At 52.1% G+C, this 20877-nt stretch overlaps 1 protein-coding gene across 2 annotated transcripts in view; it reads left to right on the plus strand.

Annotated features, from left to right (window-relative positions):
• The first annotated feature begins 554 nt into the window (after positions 1-554).
• rsad1 (radical S-adenosyl methionine domain containing 1) overlaps positions 555-20877 on the plus strand; it is a 49384-nt gene continuing 29061 nt past the window's right edge. For both annotated transcript variants that reach the window (XM_078570863.1, XM_078570865.1), the window contains exons 1-4: positions 555-851; positions 4032-4165; positions 6451-6655; positions 19895-20260. In XM_078570863.1, coding sequence (XP_078426989.1) covers positions 588-851; positions 4032-4165; positions 6451-6655; positions 19895-20260 — 969 coding nt within the window. In that variant the 5' untranslated portion in view covers positions 555-587. The remainder of the gene's footprint in view (positions 852-4031; positions 4166-6450; positions 6656-19894; positions 20261-20877) is intronic.

Genomic DNA, 20877 nt, shown 5'->3' on the forward strand with positions numbered 1-20877 from the left:
TTTCAACACAATATAAATATTGACACATGACTCCAGACATGAGAGCTTCCATTCTTTAATGGTGAGACAGAAAAAGAGGGAAGAGGTGGTGAGGCGAAGCAAAGGTCTTAAGGGGATCAGCATTAAAACCACTGGACAGACATGGATCATTCATTGGTGGTAAGAATTTACATGTTCAGGCTGAGCCTTTAATGGAAGTGTTAAAACAGGCAGATTAAAGTGCCTTCAGTTAGAGGAGCTCAGTTGGAACATGCCTGAATCAGATGAGTCCTGACATTAATAGCGTCCTGAAGAGACCCTCGTGCCCCTTGACTCCTCCCTGTGCAGCCTGTTTTGCAACAGAATAGTGGGATTAGCCTGGGTGGAATAGTAAATGCTTTGTTATCGGGACTGAGCAGCAGAGTGGAATTAAACTGGGTGGGATGTTAAAGAGTATGGGAGATATATCGCTCGATGGTAACTGCAGCCAGGGGTGTTCAGGTTGCTATGCTGCTCCGGGGCAGTAGGTGGTGGTGTAGGGAGTGACTGGATGTGTTTGCTCATTGCCTGACCCCTCTCTGAGCTACAGTCTCTTCAGCAGCAGTTCCATGGTGAAGGAGCGTGAGAGAGTCACTGAGCATGGGGGAGAGAATGGGCTGAGTGTGATTGTGGTTAGCGGGGCAGACATGCTGCCTCCTGGCACAGCTGCTGCCCTGGGTCAGCCTCTGCGAAGGGCTGTAAATCGCCTGGTGTCTCCACCACTGGTCAGGGGATCAGGCCACACCTCGGGCTGGGGATTAGCTGGGGAGCAGGCACCAGGCCAGAGACACCTGGACGAGACCACTTTACACCGAGCGGCATTGTATATTCATGTGAGTAATGAGAGGGAGTGCGGTACCAGGCTTACGCTGAAAAACATAGAAACATATGGCACAGAAGGAGGCCGAGTGTCTCTGGCTGAACAGTTACCGAGCCTAATCCCATATTCCTGCTCTTGATCCACAGCCTTGTGGGTTACAGCAGCTCAAGTGCATAGCCAAGTGATTTTTAAAATGTTATGAGGGTTTCTGCCTCACCAATCTGTACTCAATACTCAATCTCTCCTACAACCCGAAACTCTGCCTGCAGGACCTCAGCCCTCATTCTCCCCATGTCACTGGTACTGAAGAGGAGATGTTACACTCTCCGATCCCGCAACCACCACACCACACTCAGGCTTCCTTTAACCGGTTTTATTCAAGCATATGCAAGGGAGCCACAATCATTCCTAAGAATGAAGACCCAGCTCCCAGACTGATTACATTTCACTACTTTTGTACTTTTTCTTATCATAATACATTTGAATACATCCAATCGGTAACTGACACACCAGTTCCATTATCGCTATCCTATTGGGTACATAAACATGTGATTTTGCTAACCAATTATTCTAAAGGCTGTATACATAATTATACTATCCAATCAAAATTAAAACACACATAAAGACCTTGGTTCTTTCAACTCAAGACTGTGTTTCATCAAAGCTCTCTGCCCTCCCGTCCGCGCATTCTCTGCCCTCCCGTCCGCGCGCTCTCTGCCCTCCCGTCCGCGCACTCTCTGCCCTCCCGTCCGCGCACTCTCTGCCCTCCCGTCCGCGCGCTCTCTGCCCTTCCGTCCGCGTGCTCTCTGCCCTCCCGTCCACACGCTCTCTGCCCTCCCGTCCACACGCTCTCTGTCTTCCCGTCCGCGCGCTCTCTGTCTTCCCGTCCGCGCGCTCTCTGCCCTCCCGTCCGCGTTCACTCTGCCCTCCCACCCGCGCACTCTCTGTCTTCCCGTCCACGTGCTCTCTACCCTGCCGTCCACACGCTCTCTGCCCTCCCGTCCGTGCGCTCTCTGCCCTCCCGTCCACACGCTCTCTGCCCTCCCGTCCACACGCTCTCTGCCCTCCCGTCCACGTGCTCTCTGCCCTCCCGTCCGCGCGCTCTCTGCCCTCCGGTCCACGCGCTCTCTGCCCTCCCGTCCACACGCTCTCTTCCCTCCCGTCCACACGCTCTCTGCCCTCCCGTCCGCCCATCCACGCGCTCTCTGCCCTCCCGTCCATACGCTCTCTGCCCTCCCGTCCACACGCTCTCTGCCCTCCCGTCCACACGCTCACTGCCCTCCTGTCCGCGCGCTCTCTGCCCTCCCGTCCACACGCTCTCTGCCCTCCCGTACACGCGCTCTCTGCCCTCCCGTCCGCGCGCTCTCTGCCCTCCCGTCCGCGCGCTCTCTGCTCTCCCGTCCGCGCGCTCTCTGTCCGCCCGTCCGCGCGCTCTCTACCCTCCTGTCTGCCCGTCCGCGCGCTCTCTGCCCTCCAGTCCGCGTGCTCCTGCCCTCCCGTCCGCGTGCTCTCTGTCCACCCATCCACGCGCTCTCTGCTCTCCCGTCCGCGTACTCTCTGCCCTCCCGTCCGCGCGCTCTCTGCCCTCCCGTCCGCCCATCCGCGCGCTCTCTGCCCTCCCGTCCGCGTGCTCTCTGTCTTCCCGTACGCACGCTCTCTGTCTTCCAGTCCGCGCACTCTCTGTCTTCCCGTCCGCGCGCTCTCTGTCTTCCCGTCCGCGCTCTCTCTACCCTCCCGTCCGCACGCACTCTGCCCTCCCGTCCACACGCTCGCTACCCTCCCGTCCGCGCACTCTCTGCCCTCCCGTCCACACGCTCTCTGCCCTCCCGTCCGCGCGCTCTCTGCCCTCCCGTCCACACTCTCTCTACCCTCCCGTCCACGCACTCTCCGTCTTCCCGTCCGCGTGCTCTCTACCCTCCCGCCCGCGCGCTCTCTGCCCTCCCGTCCACACGCTCTCTGCCCTCCCGTCCACACGCTCTCTGCCCTCCCGTCCGCGCGCTCTCTGCCCTCCCGTCCGCACGCTCTCTGCCCTCCCGTCCGCGCGCTCTTTGCCCTCCCGTCCTCACGCTCTCTGCCCTCCCGACCGTGCGCTCTCTGCCCTCCCGTCTACACGCTCTCTGCCCTCACGTCCACACGCTCTCTGCCCTCCCGTCTACACGCTCTCTGCCCTCCCGTCCACACGCTCTCTGCCCTCCCATCCGTGCGCTCTCTGCCCTCCCGTCCACACGCTCTCTGCCCTCCCGTCCACACGCTCTCTGCCCTCCCGTCCACGTGCTCTCTGCCCTCCCGTCCGCGCGCTCTCTGCCCTCCGGTCCACGCGCTCTCTGCCCTCCCGTCCACACGCTCTCTTCCCTCCCGTCCACACGCTCTCTGCCCTCCCGTCCGCCCATCCACGCGCTCTCTGCCCTCCCGTCCGCGCGCTCTCTGTCCGCCTGTCCGCGCGCTCTCTGCCCTCCCGTCCACACGCTCTCTGCCCTCCCGTCCACGCGCTCTCTGCCCTCCCATCCACGCGCTCTCTGCCCTCCCGTCCGCGCACTCTCTGTCCACCCATCCACGCGCTCTCTGCTCTCCCGTCCGCCCATCCGCACGCTCTCAGCCCTCCTGTCCGCGCGCTCTCTGTCCTCCCGTCTGCGTGCTCTCTGTCCGCCCCTTTGCGCGCTCTCTGTCCGCCCGTCCGCGCGCTCTCTCCCCTCCCGTCCACACGCTCTCTGCCCTCCCGTTCGTGCGCTCTCTACCCTCCCGTCCGCCCGTCCATGTGCTCTCTGCCCGCCCGTCTACGTGCTATCTGCCCGCCCATCCCATGCTCTTGCTCAATCTCTATATCCCGCATCTGTACACCTGAGCTATTGCAGCAGGAGGCAGTAAATGACCAAGAGTAAGACTCCTGCCTGATTTCCAACCCCCTCACCCCGGTCCCTAACCCAGGGGCACTGTGGTCATTGGTGGCCTGAGTGTCACTCTGGCTTTGACCAGTTAGCTGGACCCAGGACCTCTCTGGTCTGTTTGAATCAGGGACCACACATGGTGCTGCCTTTACCCAGTGAGCTGTGGGGGGAGATCAGCCCCTTCCATGGCTGATGGAAGAGTGGGAGGGTGAGCTCTGTCCATCTTCTCTGATGGGAATAGTCTGGGCCAGAGACACAATTGCAGTGAAGTGTTTTGATATATAATTTACATGTGTTTTGCCTTTCAGTGGCCGTACTGTGAAAAGAGGTGTACGTACTGTAACTTTAACAAATACATCTCCCCCAGTGTCGATCATGATGCAATGAGGGATGGCCTGGTACGAGAGACTGAAACGTTGCTCAGGAACAGCCAAGTGAAGGAGTAAGTTGTACATGAGGACAGGGCTAGTGGATCATGGGGTGAGACACAGGACAGGCCTGCACGACCAGGCTGAAAGAGTGATGGAGAGGCTTATAGAAATTGAGAAGAGGTAATTAGATGCAAGTCAATGACTGTGGGACAGATTTACCCTGGCTCAGTTGGTTGCAACTCTCACCTCAGAGTCAGGAGATTGAGTTCAAGCCTGGGAGTGCTGCACTTTTCACTGTCCCATCAAACACTCCCAGGACAGGTACAATACAGGGTTAGATACAGAGTAAAGCTCCCTCTACACTGTCCCATCAAACAGCCCTAGGACAGGTACAATATAGGGTTAGATACAGAGTAAACTCCCTCTACACTGACCCATCAAACACTCCCAGGACAGGTACAATATAGGGTTAGATACAGAGTAAAGCTCCCTCTACACTGTCCCATCAAACACTCCCAGGACAGGTACAATATAGGGTTAGATACAGAGTAAAGCTCCCTCTACACTGACCCATCAAACACTCCCAGGACAGCTACAATATAGGGTTAGATACAGAATAAAGCTCCCTCTACACTGACCCATCAAACACTCCCAGGACAGGTACAATATAGGGTTAGATACAGAGTAAAGCTCCCTCTACACTGTCCCATCAAACACTCCCAGGACAGGTACAATATAGGGTTAGATACAGAGTAAAGCTCCCTCTACACTGACCCATCAAACACTCCCAGGACAGCTACAATATAGGGTTAGATACAGAATAAAGCTTCCTCTACACTGACCCATCAAACACTCCCAGGACAGCTACAATATAGGGTTCGATACAGAGTAAAGCTCCCTCTACACTGTCCCATCAAACACTCCCAGGACAGGTACAATATAGGGTTAGATACAGAGTAAAGCTCCCTCTACACTGACCCATCAAACACTCCCAGGACAGCTACAATATAGGGTTAGATACAGAATAAAGCTCCCTCTACACTGTCCCATCAAACAGCCCTAGGACAGGTACAATATAGGGTTAGATACAGAGTAAAGCTCCCTCTACACTGTCCCATCAAACAGCCCTAGGACAGGTACAATATAGGGTTAGATACAGAGTAAAGCTCCCTCTATACTGTCCCATCAAACACTCCCAGGGCAGGTACAATACAGGGTTAGATACAGAGTAAAGCTCCCTCTACACTGTCCCATCAAACACTCCCAGGACAGGTACAATATAGGGTTAGATACAGAGTAAAGCTCCCTCTACACTGTCCCATCAAACAGTCCCAGGGCAGGTACAGTAGAGGGTTATACACAATCTCCCTCTACTCTGTCCCATCAAACAGTCCCAGGGCAGGTACAGTAGAGGGTTATACACAATCTCCCTCTACACTGTCCCATCAAACAGTCCCAGAGCTGGTACAGTACAAGGTTATACACAATCTCCCTCTACACTGTCCCATCAAACAGTCCCAGAGCTGGTACAGTACAAGGTTATACACAGAATAATGCTCCCTCCACATTGACCCATCAAACACTCTCAGGACAGATACAGCACAGGTTAGATACAGAGTAAAGCTCCATCTACACTGCCCCATCAAACAGTCCCAGGGCAGGTACAGGACAAGGTTATACACAGAATAATGCTCCCTCCATATTGACCCATCTAACACTCCCAGGACAGATAACAGCATAGGTTAGATACAGAGTAGAGATTCCTTATCCCTATATGTGGTTCAATATCAGACCATTGATGGTTCTTTCAATATTGGGATATATCCTGCTCCTTGGTGATGTACTTACTGTTTGAGTTGTATAAGGTTTATTACTAGCATGAATCCATAGTGTTCTCTTGATTTTCTGCCCCCCACTGCACCCTCTTGTCTCTAACCCCCCATCGGACGCACTCCAGCGCTGCAGAAACTGATCTAAACACATCAGGTTCATTCCTGGCTGCACTGAGTTCACTGATGTTAGCCAGACGGTCTGTAGGGCTTCATAATTGGCCTCAATGCCCCTGTAGTATGGAGCGTAAAGAGTCAGCCAGAGTTCCCACCATTGATCACAATCCAGTGTTTGGAGCACCCACTCGCTTGGCAGCTCCAAATCATCTGTCAGCATTCACTGCTGGAATCCTTACCTGCTGCCTGGGCCTTGCTGTGACTGATCAGGTGGCTGAGGGATTGAACCATGAGGGAGTGAGCAGGGTATGAAAAACAAAGCAGCCAGTTGGTACACAGTACAATGGCTATAAAGACTGTAGCCCGTTCCCCCATGAGGTGCTGTTGTGCTCACTGTGATTTACTTTCAGGATCACTTCAGTATTCATTGGTGGGGGGACGCCAAGCCTAGCCCGACCATCCACCATCGCCAGCGTCTTGGAGACTGTTGCCAGAGCGACCCACTTCCCTCACAACTTGGAGGTCAGCATGGAGGCCAATCCCACATCAGCTGCAGCTTCCAGGCTGGCTGAGTTCAAGGCAGCCGGGGTAACACGACTTTCCCTTGGGGTCCAGGTGAGGTTGGACCATATGTCTGAACATTGGAAGGGGACAGGGACAGGATTGGATCTCTGTGTTTTTCTCTCACTCTGTCCTGAAGCTTCTGCCTCTTGTGGTAGGGTTTCCTGCAGCCCTCTACTCGCAGCTGAATGTTTTGACAGAGAAGGCTGAGGCCCACCATTTGCAGTTTCTGTGCCATGTGGGAACACCAGGATGCTTTACTGGGATAGCCATGTGTTAGGAGGTGCCTGTAATTACTCAGGGTTTCTAAGCTTGTGGAGCAGTCAGTGTCACTGTGGGGCATACAGGAGGCTGAGAAGTTCCTGGACTGCAGGTTCCAGGAGGTGGTCACTCTGCAGTTACACAGGATTCAGCAGGATATTAGTTGCATGACAATCTGACAGGGCAGGAAGAGACAGGCAGTGCTGGAATCCTCAGAGAGTGTGGCATTTTAAACAGACTTTCAGTGCTGGATACTGGTGAAGGTATTGACATCTTGGGGGGAGTGCAGTCTTAAACACTGCACGGCTGTGTGGGACAAAGGACTGCCCAATGGGACCAAGCAAATGATAGAACAGGCATAGGGGGTTTTTATAGTCAGGGGAGTGGGGTGGCTGCAACTGTTTCAGGTTGGCAGGCTGTAACTAGTGAGGTGACACATGGATCAGTGCTGGGGCCTCAACTATTTACAATCTATATCAAAGACTTAGATGAAGGAACGGAACGTACGGTAGTTAAATTTGCCACTGACACCTAGGTAGGTAAGTAAGTTGTCAAGAGGAGGTAGAGAGTCTGCAGAGGGATATAGATAGGTTAAGTGAGTGGGCAAAAATTTTGCAGTTAGAGTATAATGTGTGAAAATGTGAACTTTTCAACTTTGGCAGGAAGAATAGAAAAGCAGTAAACTATTTAAATGAAGAGAGATTGCAGAACTCGGGGGTACAGAGGGATCTGGATGTCCTGGTACATGAATCACAAAAAATGAGTATGCAGGTGTGACAAGTGAGGAAGGAAGGCAAATGGAATGTTTATTGCAAGGGGAATGGAATATAAAAGTTTTACTGCAGCTGTATAGGGCATTAGTGAGACCACATCTGGAGTACTGTACAGTTTTGGTCTCCTTATTTGGAAAGGATATAATTGTGTTGAAAGCAGTTCAGAAAAAGTTCACTTGACTCATCTCCGGGATGACATAGTCATCTTATGAAGAAATGTTTCACCTATATCCACTGAAGTTTAGAAGAATGAGAGGTGATCTTATTGAAACATAGAAGATCCTGAGGGGACTTGGAGACCGGGAGGATGTTTCCTTTTGTGGGGGAGACTAGAACTAGGGGAAACATTTTAAGAATAAGAGGCTTCCATTTTAAGACTGAGATGAGGAGAATTTTTTTTTCTTGGGGGGTCATTATTCTGTGGAATTCTCTTCCCCAGGAAACAGTGGAGGCTGGCTCATTGACTATGTTCAAGGCTGAGTTAGATTTTTGATAGACAAGAGAGTCAAGGGTTATGGGGGAAGATGGGAAAGTGGAATTGAGACTACATTCATATCAGAAATGATCTTATTGAATGGTGGAGCAGGCTCAAAAGGCTGAATGGCCTACTCCTGCCCCTAAATTCTATTTTCCCTTGATGTAAATCTTTCAGAGTGTGCGAGAGGGAAGGACTTCACTGAGAGGGTGCAGAATCTGTCATCCATATGGGAAGCAATGACCCTGGAAGGAAACGGGTTGAGGCCCTGAAGTCAGAGTTTCAGGAGCTTGGGAGGAAATTAAAAAGCAGGACTCAAAGATCTGGATTACTTCCAGCCTTTTGTGATAATGAATTTGGGAATAGCAGGATAAAATAGGGAAAGACTTGGCTGGAGAAATTGTGCAAGAGGGAGGACTTCAGATTCAAGGGTATTTGGAGAAATTCTGGGACAGGAAGGGCCTGTTCAAGAGGGACAGGTGGCACCACCCCAGATGGGCAGGAAAACTGATAAGTGCTGTGGGAGAGGGCACAAGGATGAAACATTAGAGAGGAGAAACAGGGTGCACAGCAGACTGGGAGAGGCAAATAACACTAAAGAATACTTCAGAATTAGGAGCGATCTGACAGGGAGCAAATGCAAAGCAGTGTAGAATGGGTTTGGAAGGCATGTTTGTAAGTGCAAGGGAACATGGTAAGTAAGGTTGATGAGCTGCATTAAGTCACCACATAGACTATGACAGCAGTCCAAATCTTCAGATGTGGGGAGAGGTCTCCAACTTAACTTATGTCCCAATGTGCACACAACCGAGGTACTTACGTGGGAAGTTCAAACTTTCATTGCCAGTTTTACCCAACTCGGATTGCTCTGTGATTCCAACAACAGTGGGATGAGATGGTGAGAACCACGGAAACATCGGCCTCCCCCTTCCCGGCAGTGTTCACCGCCCCTCCCCTTCCCGGCAGTGTTCACCGGCACCGCCCCTCCCCTTCCCGGCAGTGTTCACCGGCACCGCCCCTCCCCTTCCCGGCAGTGTTCACCGGCACCGCCCCTCCCCTTCCCGGCAGTGTTCACCGGCACCGCCCCTCCCCTTCCCGGCAGTGTTCACCGGCACCGCCCCTCCCCTTCCCGGCAGTGTTCACCGGCACCGCCCCTCCCCTTCCCGGCAGTGTTCACCGGCACCGCCCCTCCCCTTCCCGGCAGTGTTCACCGGCACCGCCCCTCCCCTTCCCGGCAGTGTTCACCGGCACCGCCCCTCCCCTTCCCGGCAGTGTTCACCATGCTCCCCCCGTTCCCGGCAGTGTTCACCATGCTCCCCCCGTTCCCGGCAGTGTTCACCGTGCTCCCCCCGTTCCCGGCAGTGTTCACCGTGCTCCCCCCGTTCCCGGCCGTGTCCACCGTGCTCCCCCCATTCCCGGCAGTGTTCACCGTGCTCCCCCCATTCCCGGCAGTGTTCACAGAGCTCCCCCGGTTCCCGGCAGTGTTCACCGTGCTCCCCCCGTTCCCGGCAGTGTTCACCGTGCTCCCCCCGTTCCCGGCAGTGTTCACCGTGCTCCCCCCGTTCCCGGCAGTGTTCACCGTGCTCCCCCGGTTCCCAGCAGTGTTCACCGCCCCTCCCCCTTCCCAGCAGTGTTCACCGCCCCTCCCCTTCCCAGCAGTGTTCACCGGCACCGCCCCTCCCCTTCCCGGCAGTGTTCACCGGCACCGCCCCTCCCCTTCCCGGCAGTGTTCACCGTGCTCCCCCCATTCCCGGCAGTGTTCACAGTGCTCCCCCGGTTCCCGGCAGTGTTCACCGTGCTCCCCCCGTTCCCGGCAGTGTTCACCGTGCTCCCCCCATTCCCGGCAGTGTTCACCGTGCTCCCCCCGTTCCCGGCAGTGTTCACCGTGCTCCCCCGGTTCCCAGCAGTGTTCACTGCCCCTCCCACTTCCCAGCAGTGTTCACCGCCCCTCCCCTTCCCAGCAGTGTTCACCGGCACCGCCCCTCCCCTTCCCAGCAGTGTTCACCGGCACCGCCCCTCCCCTTCCCGGCAGTGTTCACCACGCCCCCCCCCCCCACCCCTGCCAAGCAGCGTTCAGCATCGCCCTCCCTTCCCGACTGTTCACCACCATCCCCCCCATTCCCGGCAGTGTTCACCGTGCTCCCCCCGTACCCGGCAGTGTTCACCGTGCTCCCCCCATTCCCGGCAGTGTTCACCGTGCTCCCCCCGTTCCCGGCAGTGTTCACCGTGCTCCCCCCATTCCTGGCAGTGTTCACCGTGCTCCCCCCGTTCCCGGCAGTGTTCACCGTGCTCCCCCCGTTCCCGGCAGCGTTCACCGTGCTCCCCCCGTTCCCGGCAGTGTTCACCGTGCTCTCCCCGTTCCTGGCAGTGTTCACCGTGCTCTCCCCGTTCCCGGCAGTGTTCACCGTGCTCCCCCCGTTCGCGGCAGTGTTCACCGTGTTCCCCTCGTTCCTGGCAGTGTTCACCGTGCTCCCCCGGTTCCCGGCAGTGTTAACCTCCCCCCCCTGGTTCCCGGCAGTGTTCACCGTGCTCCCCCCGTCCCCGGCAGTGTTCACCGTGCTCCCCCACTTCCTGGCAGTGTTCATTGTGCCCCCTCCCCCCACCCCCACCTTAAAGGAACATTGATATATTTCCAAGTCAGGATGGTGAATGACTTGGAGGGGAACTTCTAGCTGGTGGTGTTCCCATGTATCTCCTGCCCTTGCCCTCCTAGATGGTGGTGGTCGTGGGCTTGGAAGGTGCTGTCTAAGGAGCCTTGGTGAGTTCCTGCAGTGCATTTTGTAGATGGTACACACTGCTGTTACTGTGCGTCAGTGGTGGAGGGAGTGAATGTTTGTGGATGTGGTGCCAAGCAAACGGGCTGCTTCGTCCTGGATGGTGTCAAGCTTCTTGAGTATTGTGGGAGCTGCACTCATGCAGACAAGTGGGGAGTATTCCATCACACTCCTACTAGTGCCTTGTAGATGGTGGACAGGCTTTGGCGAGTCAGGAGATGAGTTACTCATCGCACGATTCCTAGTCTCTGACCTGCTCTTGTAGCCAGTATTTATATGGCTAGTCCAGTTCAGTTTCTGGTCAATGGTAACCCCCAGGATGTTGATAGTGGGGGATTCAGTGATGGTAATGCCATCGAACATCAAGGGGCAATGGTTGGATTCTCTCTTGTTGGAGATGGTCATTGCCTGACACTTGTGTGGCGCGAATGTCACTTGCCACTTGTCAGCCCAAGCTTGGATATTGTCTAGGTCTTGCTGCATTTGGACATGGAACTGCTTCAGTATCTGAGTAGTCGCAAGTGGTGCTGAACACTGTGCAATCATCAGTGAACATCCTCACTTCTGACCTTATGATGGAAGGAAGGTCATTGATGAAGCAAGTGAAGATGGTTGGGCCGAGGACACTACCCTGAGGAACTCCTGCAGTGATGTCCTGGAGCTGAGATGATTGACCCCCAATGACCACAACCATCTTCCTTTGTGCTAGGTATGACTTCAATAAGTGGAGAGTTTTCCCCCTGATTCCCATTGACTCCAGTTTTGCTAGGGCTCCTTGATTTGACTCTGTCAAATGCTGCCTTGATGTCAAGGGCAGTCACTCTCACCTCACCTCGGGAGTTCAGCTCTTTTGTCCATGTTTGAACCAAGGCTGTAACAAGGTCAGGAGCTGAGTGGCCCTGGCGGAACCCAAACTGGATGTCAGTGAGCAGGTTATTGCTAAGCAAGTGCCGCTTGATAGCACTGTTGATGACTCCTTCCATTACTTTACTGATGACTGATGCGGCGGTAATTGGCTGGGTTGGATTTGTCCTGCTTTTTGTGTACAGGACATACCTGGGTAATTTTCCACATTGCCAGGTAGATGCCAGCATTGTAGCTGTACTGGAACAGCTTGGCTAGGGGCGCGGCAAGGTCTGGAGCACAAGTCTTCAGTACTATTGCCGGAATATTGTCAGGGCCCAGAGCCTTTGCACTATCCAGTGCCTTCAGCTGTTTTTTGATATTACGTGGAGTGAATTGAATTGGCTGAAGACTGGCATCTGTGTTGCTGGGGACCTCCTGAGGAGGCCGAGATGGATCATCCATTCGGCACTTCTGGCTGAAGATTGTAGCAAGTTCTTCAGCTTTATCTTTTGCACTGATGTGCTGGGCTCCCCCATCATTGAGGATGGGGATATTTGTGGAGCCTCCTCCTCCAGTGAGTTGTTTAATTGTCCACCACCATTCACAACTGGAGGTGGCGGGATTACAGAGCTTAGATCTGATCCGTTGGTTGTGGGATCGCTTAGCTCTTTCTATCACTTGCTGCTTATGCTGTTTGGCATGCCGGTAGTCCTGTGCTATAGCTTCACCAGGTTGACACTTCATTTTTAGGTTTGCCTGGTGCTGCTCCTGACATGCCCTCCTGCACTCTTCATTGAACCAGGGTTGATCCCCTGGCTTGATGGTAATGGTAGAGTAGGGGATATGCCGGACCATGAGGTTACAGATTGTGTTCAAGTACAATTCTGCTGCTGCTGATGGCCCAGAGCACCTCATGGATGCCCAGTCTTGAGTTGCTAGATCTGTTCAAAATCTATCCCATTTAGCACAGTGGTAATGGCACACAACATGATCGAGGGTATCCTCAATGTGAAGCTGGGACTTTGTCTCCACAGCGACTGTGTGGTGGCCACTCCTACCGATACTGTCATGGGCAGATGCATCTGTGGCAGGCAGGTTGGTGAGGATGAGGTCAAGTATGTTTTTCCCTCTTCTTGGTTCCCTCACCACCTGCCACAGGCCCAGTCTAGCAGCTATGTCCTTTAGGACTCGGCCAGCTCGGTCAGTAGTGGTGCTACCGAGCCACTCTGGTGATGGACATTGAAGTCCCCCAACCAGAGTACATTCTGCGCCTTGCCACCCTCCATGCTTCCTCCAAGTGGTGTCAACGTGGAGGAGCACTGATTCATCAGCTGAGGGAGGGTGATACGTGGTAATCAGCAGGAGGTTTCTTTGTCCATGTTTGGGCTGATGCCATGAGACTTCATGGGGGCTGGAGTTAGTGTTGAGGACTCCCAGGGCAATCCCTTCCCCACAGTGTACCACTGTGCTGCCACCTCAGCTGGGTCTGTCCCGACCATGCATACCCAGGGATGGTGATGGTGGTGTCTGGGACATTATCTGTAAGGTATGATTCGGTGAGGATGACTATGTCAGGCTGTTGGCTGTTGGTTGAGTAATCTGTGAGACAGCTGTCCCAATTTTGGCACTAGCCCCCAGATGTTAGTAAGGAGGGTTTTGCAGGGTCGACAGGGCTGAGATTGTCATTGTTGTTTCCAGTGCCTGGGTCGATGCTGGGTGGTCCATCCGGTTTCATTCCTTTTTTGTGACTTTGTAGCGGTTTGCTAGGCCATTTCAGAGGGCGTTTAAGACTCAGCCACATTGCTGGGGTCTGGAGTCACGTGTAGACCAGACCAGGTAAGGACAACAGATTTCCTTCCCTAAAGGACATTAGTGAACCAGTTGGTTTTTACAACAATCGACAATGGTTTCATGGTCATCATTAGACGTTTAATTTCAGATTTTTATTGTATTCAAATTCCGCCATCTCCTGTAGATTGTGGGGGGGTGAGGAAGGGGGTGAACACTGCCACCCCCTTCCCTCCTGGCAGTGTTCACTCCCCCACCACCCACTTGCCAGCACTGTTCGGCCACTATCCCTGCCCCGCCTCCCACCGACAGTCCTCATCTTGGCAGTGCTCCCTCTCCTCCCACCCCGGACAGTGCTCAGCCTCTCCCACACTCCTCCCTCCGGAGTCACTTCCTAGAATCCCTGGTTTCTGTCCTGCCAAGGTCAGAACAGTCGTCATTGGCGGGGAGTGAGGGGGAGAGTTGAGTATTTTCATGGCATGTTGGGGCTGAGGGAGGCTTAACACTGTGCGAGGTTGAACACCGATGGAGGGTAAGGGAGGGGTGAACACTGTCGGGGCTGAGGAAAGGGGTAAACACTGTCGGGGGGTGAACACCGTCGGGGGGTGAATACTGTCGGTGGGTGAGGAAGAGGGCCAACACTGCCAGGGGCTGAGGGGGTAAACACTGTCAAGGGGTGAGGATGGTGGTGAACACTATCAGGGGGCTATGGAAGGGGGTGAACACCGTTGGTAGGTGAGGAAAGGGTAAGCACTGTCATGGTGTGAGGAATGGGGTGAATACTGTTGGGGTGAGGGGAATGAACATTGTCAGAGGTGAACATTGTCCGAGAATGAGGCTAACACTGGCGAGGGTGAGGAAGGTGGTGAACACTGGCAGGGGTGGGGGGGTGAGCACTGTTGAGGGGTGAGGTAGGGGGTAAACACTTGGTTGGGGGGGGTGGGGTGAGGGATGAGTGAACACTGTTGTCGGGGTGGGCGATGGGTGACTGTCAATGGGTGACAGGGGTAGGCACTGTCGGGTGTGAGAAAGGGAGTGAACACTATAGGGGGTGAGGGGAGTGAACACTGTTGGGGGGATGAGGAAGGTAGTGAACATTGTTGGGGTGAGGGGTGTGGTGAACACTTTCTGGGGTGAGGGGATGAACACTGTCGGGGGTGAGGGGATGAACACTGTCGGGGGTGAGGGGGTGAACACTGTCGGGGGTGAGGGGGTGAACACTGTCGGGGGTGAGGGGGATGAACACTGTCGGGGGTGAGGGGATGAACACTGTCGGGGGTGAGGGGATAAGCACTGTCAGAAGATGAGGGGGGTGAACACTGTCGGGGTGAGGAAGGGGGTGAACACTGTCGAGGGTGAGGAAGGGGGTGAACACTGTCAGGGGTGAGGGGGGTGAACACTGTCGGGGGGGGTGAGGGGGGTGAACACTGTCGGGGGTGAGGAAGGGGGTGAACACTGTCGAGGGTGAGGAAGGGGGTGAACACTGTCGGGGGGTGAGGAAGGGGGTGAACACTGTCGAGGGTGAGGAAGGGGGTGAACACTGTCAGGGGTGAGGGGGGTGAACACTGTCGGGGGGGGTGAGGGGGGTGAACACTGTCGGGGGTGAGGAAGGGGGTGAACACTGTCGAGGGTGAGGAAGGGGGTGAACACTGTCGGGGGGTGAGGAAGGGGGTGAACACTGTCGGGGGTGAGGAAGGGGGTGAACACTGTCAGGGGGTGAGGAAGGGGGTGAACACTGTCGGGGGGTGAGGAAGGGGGTGAACACTGTCGGGGGGTGAGGAAGGGGGTGAACACTGTCGGGAGTGAGGAAGGGGGTGAACACTCGGGGGTGAGGAAGGGGGTGAACACTCGAGGCTGAGGAAGGGGGTGAACACTCGGGGCTGAGGAAGGGGGTGAACACTGTCGGGGGTGGGGAAGGGGGTGAACACTCGGAGGTAAGGAAGGGGGTGAACACTCGGGGCTGAGGAAGGGGGTGAACACTGTCGGGGGTGAGGGAGGTGAACACTGTCGTGGGGTGAGGAAGGGGGTGAACACTGTCGGGGGTGAGGGAGGGGGTGAACACTGTCGGGGTGAGGAAGCGGGTGAACACTGTCGGGGGTGAGGGAGGTGAACACTGTCGGGGGGTGAGGAAGGGGGTGAACACTGTCGTGGGGTGAGGAAGGGGGTGAATACTGTCGGGGGGTGAGGAAGGGGGTGAACACTGTCGGGGGGTGAGGGAGGGAGTGAACACTGTCGGGGGGTGAGGAAGGGGGTGAACACTCGGGGCTGCGGGAGGGGGTGAACACTGTCGGGGGGTGAGGGAGGGGGTGAACACTGTTGGGGGTTAGAGCTGTGAACACAGATTTAGATTTACGGACTGGAGGGGTATTACAGTGCTGCATGTTTAATATAGGCCACTAAACAGTGGAAGCAAATGGAGGGGCAAATTTGAGAGAAATTACAGCAAGATGCAATACCTACAGAGTAGTGATAATGTGGAAGTTTAATTAACCTAATATAGATTCTGACTGTAACAATGTAAAGAGCAAAGAAGGGAAGGAATCCCTGAATATTAAGTAGAGAACTTCCTTGATAAGTGTGTTTCTAGCCTGATGAGGAAGGACACTGTGCTGCATCTATTTCTCAGGAATGAAGTAGGGCAAGTGAAGCATGTTTCATAAGAGCATTTGTCCTATCAAACCTATTCCACCATTCATTATGAACATAGCTGATCTTCTACCTCGATCCATCTTCCCATACTAGCCTCATAATCCTTAGTTTCAGTGGGAGACCATGTGGGGAAAAGTGATCATAATTGAGGATAATTAAGAAAAGGGCTAGGTACAATCAAGCATAAACATACTTCCTTGGAGGGGGCTAACACATAGAGTATAAGAGTAGGGGGGTTATATTGGAGCTGTATAAAACGCTAGTTAGGCCACAGCTGGAGTACTGGGTGCAGTTCTGGTCGCCACACTATAGGAAGGATGTGATTGCACTGGAGAGGGTGCAGAGGAGATTCACCAGGATGTTGCCTGGGTTGGAGCATTTCAGCTATGAAGAGAGACTGGATAGGCGAGGGTGTTTTCCTTAGAGCAGAGAAGGCTGAGGGGGGACCTGATGGAGGTATACAAACTTATGAGGGGTATAGATAGGGTAGATTGGAAGAAACTTTTCCCCTTAGCGGATGTGTCAATAACCAGGGGACATAGATTTAAGGTAAGGGGCAGGAGGTTTAGAGGGGATTTGAGGTGGGATTTTTTCACCCAGAGGGTGGTTGGAATCTGGAACACACTGCCTGAGGGGGTGGTAGAGGCAGGCACCCTCACAACATTTAAGAAATATTTAGATGAGCACTTGAAACGCCATAGCATACAGGGCTATGGGCCAAGTACTGGAAAATGGGATTGGAATAGATTGGGGCTTGGTGGCTGGCATGGACACGATGGGCCGAAGGGCTTGTTTCTGTGCTGTATAACTCTGACTTTTATGATAACTTCAGTGACATAAAAAGCATCTGATTCAGGTGGATTGGAATCAATAATTGGTCATAACAAAGTTATTGAACAATGAGAAGCCTTCAGAGAGAAAATGGTTCAGTACGGAGTAGATGCATTCCTATGAAGGGGAAGAGAAGAGCATCCAAAGGTAGAGCTCCCTGTGTGACTAAGGATTTGGAAGTTAAAATGAGAAAGGAAAAGCAATGCTATTTATAAAGTTCATAATACAGTGGAGAACTGCACTGAATATTGATGCACTAAATAAGAAGGATACGCAGGAAAAACAGTGTGAGAATAGAGGCATACAACTATTTACAACGCAAAAGGAGGCCATTCAGCCCATCAAGTCTGTGGAGCAATCCAGTCAGCCCCATTCCCCTGCTTTATTCCCATAGCCCTGCATGTTTGTTTCCTTCAAGTACCCATTCAATTTTCTTTTGAAATCATTGATCATTTTTGCTTCCACCATCCATGGAGGTAGCAAGTTCCAGGCCTTTGCTACTAACTGCATAATAATGTTCTTCCTCACATTCCCCCTTATATCTGTGTCCCCTAATCCTTGTACCATCAGCTAATGGGAATGGTTTTTCTTCACCTACCTTATCCAAACCTGCCACAATCATGTACATCTCTATCAGATCTCCTCTCAATCTCTTTTGCTCCAAGGAGAACAAACCCAGCTTTCTCTAACCTTGCTAACCAACTCAACCAAAAATAGTTTGTAGTTAACATACAAGGGAACGCAAACATCATTTATAATACAGAAATAGTAAAAGGATAGTCAAAGAAAGAGTGGGGCCAATTAAGGATAGAAAGGAAATCTTCACATGGGGGCAGAGAGCATGGCTGAGGTACTAAATGAGTTCTTTGGCAGCATTCTCTTTTCCAGTGGAGATAGATGCAATATAGCAGTAAAGGAGGGTGCAGATCTGATATTGGATAGGATAAAAATAGATAAGGAGGAAATACTTAAAAGGTTGACAATCCTCAAAGCAGAGTGACAGTCCCTGGCTACAATCTTCCAATCCTCTGGGTTGGTGCCAGAGGACTAGATGACTGAAAATATTACAGCTCTGTTAAAAAAATAAGAGCCAGGGATAAATCTGACAGGCCAGTCAGCCTCACATCGGTGGTGGAGAAACTTTTAAAGACAGTAATCTGGGATAAAAGTAATTGCTTTTAGAAAAGTGTCAGCTGATAAATGAAAGCCAGCATGGATTTGTAAAGGTAAAAGCCATATCGACAGCTTGATCAAGTTCTTTGAAGTAACGGAGAGGGTTAATGAGGGTAGTGCGATTGATATTGTTAATAGGAATTTAAAAAAGTACCACATATTAGACTTGTTATTAAAATTGAAATCCATCAGATTAAAGGGACATTAGCAGCAGCATGGATATAAAATTGATTAAGAGACAAGAAGTGGAGAGTAGTGATGTATAATTGTTTTTTGGGCTGGAGGAAAGTATGCAGCGCTATTCCCCAGGGACTGCTCTTTGAGATATGTATGAATGACCTGGATTTGGGTCTACAGGGCATAATTTCAAAGTTTAAAAATTGAGATAGTAACAGATTTCAGGAGGACAGAGACTGGCAAAATAGACACGTTAGTTGAAATTTAATGCAGAAAAGTGTGAAGCGATACATTTTGGTGGGAAGAATGAGGAGAGACAACATAAAACAAAGAGTACAATTCTAAAGGGGGTACAGGGACAGAGAGACCTTGGGGTAAATGTACACAAATCTTTAAATATGGTAGGACAAGTTGAGAAGGCTGTTTATAAAAAAAGTAATTTTAAAATATAGTACCCTTGGCTGTCTCATTATTGGAGGCACAGACTACAAAAACAAGGAAGTTATGCTGAACCTTTTATAAATCACTGGTTAGGTCTCAGCTGAAATATTGTGTTCAATTCTGGGCACTACATTTTAGGAAGGATGCCAAGGCTTTGGAGAAGGTGGAGAGGAGATTTGCTAGAATAGTTTCAGGGATGAGGGAATTCAGTTACATGGAAAGGCTTAGAGATGTTGGGAACAAAAATAAAAATACCTGGGAAAACTCAGCAGGTCTGGCAGCATCTGCGGAGGGGAACACAGTTAACGTTTCAAGTCCGCTTAGTTCTGTTGAAGAGTCATGCGGACTCGAAACGTTATCTGTGTTCCCCTCCACAGATGCTGCCAAACCTGCTGAGTTTTTCCAGGTATTTTTATGTTTGTTTTGGATTTCCAGCATCCGCAGTTTTTTGCTTTTATCTTAGAGATGTTGGGGTTGTTCTCCACAGAGCTGAGAAGGTTAAGAGGAGATTGAGATGTTCAAAATCATTAATGGCTTTGATAGAGTAAATAAAGAGAAAGTGTTTCTCGTGGCAGAGGGGTTGTAACCAGAGGACACAGATTTAATGTGATTGAGCCTCAAACCTGGAGCCAGTAAATGTAAACATTAAAAATGATTCAGATCTGTCTGTCAAGGGAGGATTCCCTGATTTATAACAGGGGCCTTACAAAGGATGTGAGATCAGGAGAGTATCATGGGAACTCAGTGTGACATCGACAGGAAATGTAAACTACATGCAAGACTTTAACTAGCACTCATTGTAAGAACAATTCTGTAAATGTGGCTTCTTTGTGAATCCTGATTGAACTCTCTTCCTCTGCTCCACCCCAACAAAACCCCGGCCTGATTTTCGGAGAGTATCCCTACAGGCGCAGTGTGATCACATTCCACTGATGTAGACCAGGGGTCCAGGAACTGGGCAGAAACTCACTCACATAGGACCTTTAATGCAGTAGGTGGTCTCAGGTTGGACCTGAAGCTAGCCCCTGCCTGTGAAAGGCAAGTATGTAACTCAGTACCCAGCTCACTGTCTAATTGTGCACACTGTTCTCTTATTTAATTATAGGCTTTATGTGACCATGATCTGAAGATTCTGGGAAGAGACCACACGGCCCAAGAAGCCCTTTGGAGCCTGGAGGAGGCCAGCAAACTCTTTCCCGGTCATACATCTGTTGACATCATATTTGGGCGCCCAGGCCAGAATGTGGAATCATGGAAGGAGGAGCTGGAGGAGCTGCTAGCACTGTGTGACCATCATGTGTCGCTCTATCAGCTGACATTAGAGAGGGGGACAGCTCTTTACAAGCAGGTCCAGGAGAAGGTTCTGAGCATGCCTGAGCAAGAGGCAATGGCACAGATGTACCAGGCAGCAAGGAGCATTCTGAGGAAGGCAGGATTCCTTCAATACGAAGTGTCAAACTTTGCTAAAAATGTAAGAGATGGCTGTGTAGCGGCATCTGGGTGGAGCAGTATGCTCAACACTCGCCCTTCGCCTGTCGGAGCTGTGTTCATATCCAGGATGTAATTCTCTGTCTGGAACGGCCTGTTTGGGCAGCCTGTAGTTGATTCCTATTGCCCCTGGGCCCACCTTACTTTGGGGCCACTAAATGGGGGCATGTCACTGAGGCATTTTGAAGCACCAGCTGCACACCAGGAGATTATAAAGTCTGGACAGTTCTATTCCATGGGGTGGAGGCACATTGTTAGAACAGTATGTTCAACAGTTTGCAGATGATATGAAGATTGGAAATGTTGTCAGCTGTGATGGGGATAGTCTTGAACTTCAAAAGGACATAGACATATTGGTAGATTGGGCAGACAAGTGGCAGATGAAGTTCAATGCAGAGAAATGTGAGGGGATTCGTTTTGGCAGGAAAGATATGGTGAGACAGTATAAAGGGAGAGCCTCTAAAGGAGGTGCAGGAACAGAGGGACCTCAGTGTATATGTACACAGGTCATTGAAGATGGCAGGGCATGTTGAGAGAGCAGTTAATAAAGCGTATAGCACCTTAGGCTTTATTAATAGGGGCATTGAGTGCAAGAGTAAG

The sequence above is a fragment of the Cetorhinus maximus genome, chromosome 24 (assembly GCF_964194155.1).
Source record: "Cetorhinus maximus chromosome 24, sCetMax3.hap1.1, whole genome shotgun sequence".
Lineage (NCBI taxonomy): Eukaryota > Metazoa > Chordata > Chondrichthyes > Lamniformes > Cetorhinidae > Cetorhinus > Cetorhinus maximus.